The 2500-nt window shown below is 42.2% G+C and overlaps 2 protein-coding genes across 8 annotated transcripts in view; both read left to right on the top strand.

Moving 5' to 3' along the window:
* The window catches only part of LOC147622000 (zinc finger (CCCH type) helicase family protein), an 85301-nt gene that overhangs the window by 62407 nt on the left and 20394 nt on the right, over nt 1–2500 (top strand). The window lies entirely within an intron of this gene.
* LOC147622001 (uncharacterized) overlaps nt 2308–2500 on the top strand; it is a 1383-nt gene continuing 1190 nt past the window's right edge. The window contains exon 1 of the mRNA XM_086823043.1: nt 2308–2500. This exon is cut by the window's right edge and continues 1190 nt beyond it. Coding sequence (XP_086679169.1) covers nt 2318–2500 — 183 coding nt within the window. The 5' untranslated portion in view covers nt 2308–2317.

Consider the following 2500-nt stretch of genomic DNA (forward strand, 5'->3'; position numbering starts at 1 on the left):
ACTGGTGAGACATGAGTTGGAGCCTCAGTTGGCCTTCAATGACAGCAGTGGCAGATGGATTGTCATACAATGTAATGTCAATGGTGATATTTTTGAGTTTGCATCAGTGTATGCCTCCCAGACCTCGGCCATGAGGGCCACATTGTGGGACTCTATATGTAGATATCCATGGAGATCCAATGCATTCATCTGTGGGGATTTTAATAATTCCCCTCTGCCTAGGGATAACACCACAAAACGGTCTCATATGCTATCTTTGGAAAGGCAGAAATGGGATGACATGCTTCTCTCTGTGCAGGCTGAAGATTTATGGCTACTTCTTCAAGGGTCGGTCCCTGGATATACCTTTCACCATAATGCACTTACCACATATTGGGCAAGGCTGGACAGATGGTATTTGTTTTATCCACAACAATTTGCAGATTTCAGCCCTCATCTACTGATAGATTTCTCATTGGGATTGTCAGACCATGCTCCATTGTGGATGAATTTACAGCTTGGCATGCCTCTGGATGATTTGCCACTTTTCCCGAGTAGATTGTTGCATGTTAACAGCGCATATTTTCAGCACATATATTTCCGGCAGATGATTAAATTTGCTATTCATCCTTTGCTATTGCATGCCCAGGAGGACATGAATTTTGCTTGGGACAGCTTTGTCTCTCGTATGCAAAATGTCATTAGGGAGTATGGCAAGTGGCATATGACTGAATGGAGGAATGAGATTAGGGGGGCAAAAGAGACAGTGCAACAATTGACTGAGTTTTCCCAATCTAGGCCACTTACGGATTCAGAAAAGCATTACCTATCACGTGCTCAATCAAAACTTTTTGCTAATGATAAGAGGAAATTGCACAAATGGCAGATAAGGGCGAGAATGAAGCCCCTCATGGACAAGGGCTGCTCATCAAAAGCTTTCTTTCAGGGGTTGCATGCTACTCGAAAGAAAAACTCATGCTTGAGGGTTAGGAAGTTGGATGGTTCTTGGACTCATTCTTTTTTGGATCTCCAAGATGAATGCCACAACTATTTTCAGAAATTATTCTCTGCTCCTCCTTTCCCATCTAATCAAGTGATTGATGCAAGGACTGAGTTACTCCAATATGTTTCTGCAATAGTTGAGCCGGATAATGCTCTTGCTTTGGAGAGGCCTTTTACTCACACAGAACTGGATAATGCATTGTTCCACCTCAGTAAATATAAGTCCCCTGGCTGGGATGGCCTTACGGTGGAATTCTACATTTCTTTTTGGGATGATTTGAAAGAGGTCCTCTTGAGAATGATCAATGTGGCATGGCAAGAAAATCAATTGCTGCATTCTTGGAAACATGGCATAGTCAAGCTTGTGTCCAAAAACCATCTGTGTGATCACATATTTGATTGGAGGCCTATTACATTGATGCCGGTAATTTACAAACTTATTGCCAAAATGTTAGTGCATAGGCTTCATGGTATACTCCATGCAGGTCTTCACCCTCATCAGTATGGGTTTCTGCCGCGAAGACAAATCCATGACAATATATCCAATGCCTTGACTGCAATTGAATATGCTAAGTATTCTCGTCAGGATGTGCTGATATTGCAGGTGGATATTGCTAAGGCATTTGACAATGTTCAATGGGATTTCATTTCTCAGATTATGACAAAGCTGGGCTTTGGTCCCAAGATGGCAAATGCTGTTTATTGGCTATACTTTGACGCTACTGCTCAATGCATTCTTGGGGGCCATTTGTCTCGATCATGGATATTGGGTCGATCGGTTAGACAGGGCTGTCCTCTTAGTGCTCTCTTCTATGCAATTGCCACTCATCCTCTGTTGATGTATCTTGATCATCTAACAGACTCAGGACAGATGACTGGTCTTAAAATCCCAGGGGCTAAACCTTTCTTGGCACAAGCATATGCAGATGATTCCTTCTTTATGCCACAGAATTCTCCTACGGAACTTTGCAAGCTTATGGCCACTCTCTCATTATATGGACAGGCAGCTGGATTGCATATTAATTTTGATAAATCTAAATTGATACCCCTGAAAGAATGTGATTGGCATTCTATTCTTTGGCCGGGGCAGGTGGTGCATTCCAGAGAAGTGGTCAGACATTTGGGATATCCCATTGGATGGCATATCTCAAGAAAGCAGCAACTAAAATGGATTTTCCAAAAACTCCATCGTAAGCTAGAATACTGGAAGATATCTACTTGGCCTCTTCATGTCAGGCTCAGAATTGTGCAATCCATAGTGATGTCTTATGTTCAGTTCTATTTGCCTTTATTGCATTGGTCCTCCAGGGATATTTCAGCCTTTATGTCTCAAGCTATGGAGATATTATGGAAGACAAAATCTGCTGTTAAAGCTTTGAGACTGATGAAGATGGAAATGGTGTGTTCCCCAAAGATGCATGGTGGACTCAATATTCTCAATATAAGATATCATGTACTTGCAAGGAAGGCTACTATGTTGCACACTTTCTTCTGCCAACAACAGCCATGGACTTGTATG

Source organism: Cibotium barometz, chromosome 29, assembly GCF_041138505.1.
Source record: "Cibotium barometz isolate CiBa-2024 chromosome 29, ASM4113850v1, whole genome shotgun sequence".
Classification (NCBI taxonomy): Eukaryota; Viridiplantae; Streptophyta; class Polypodiopsida; order Cyatheales; family Cibotiaceae; genus Cibotium; species Cibotium barometz.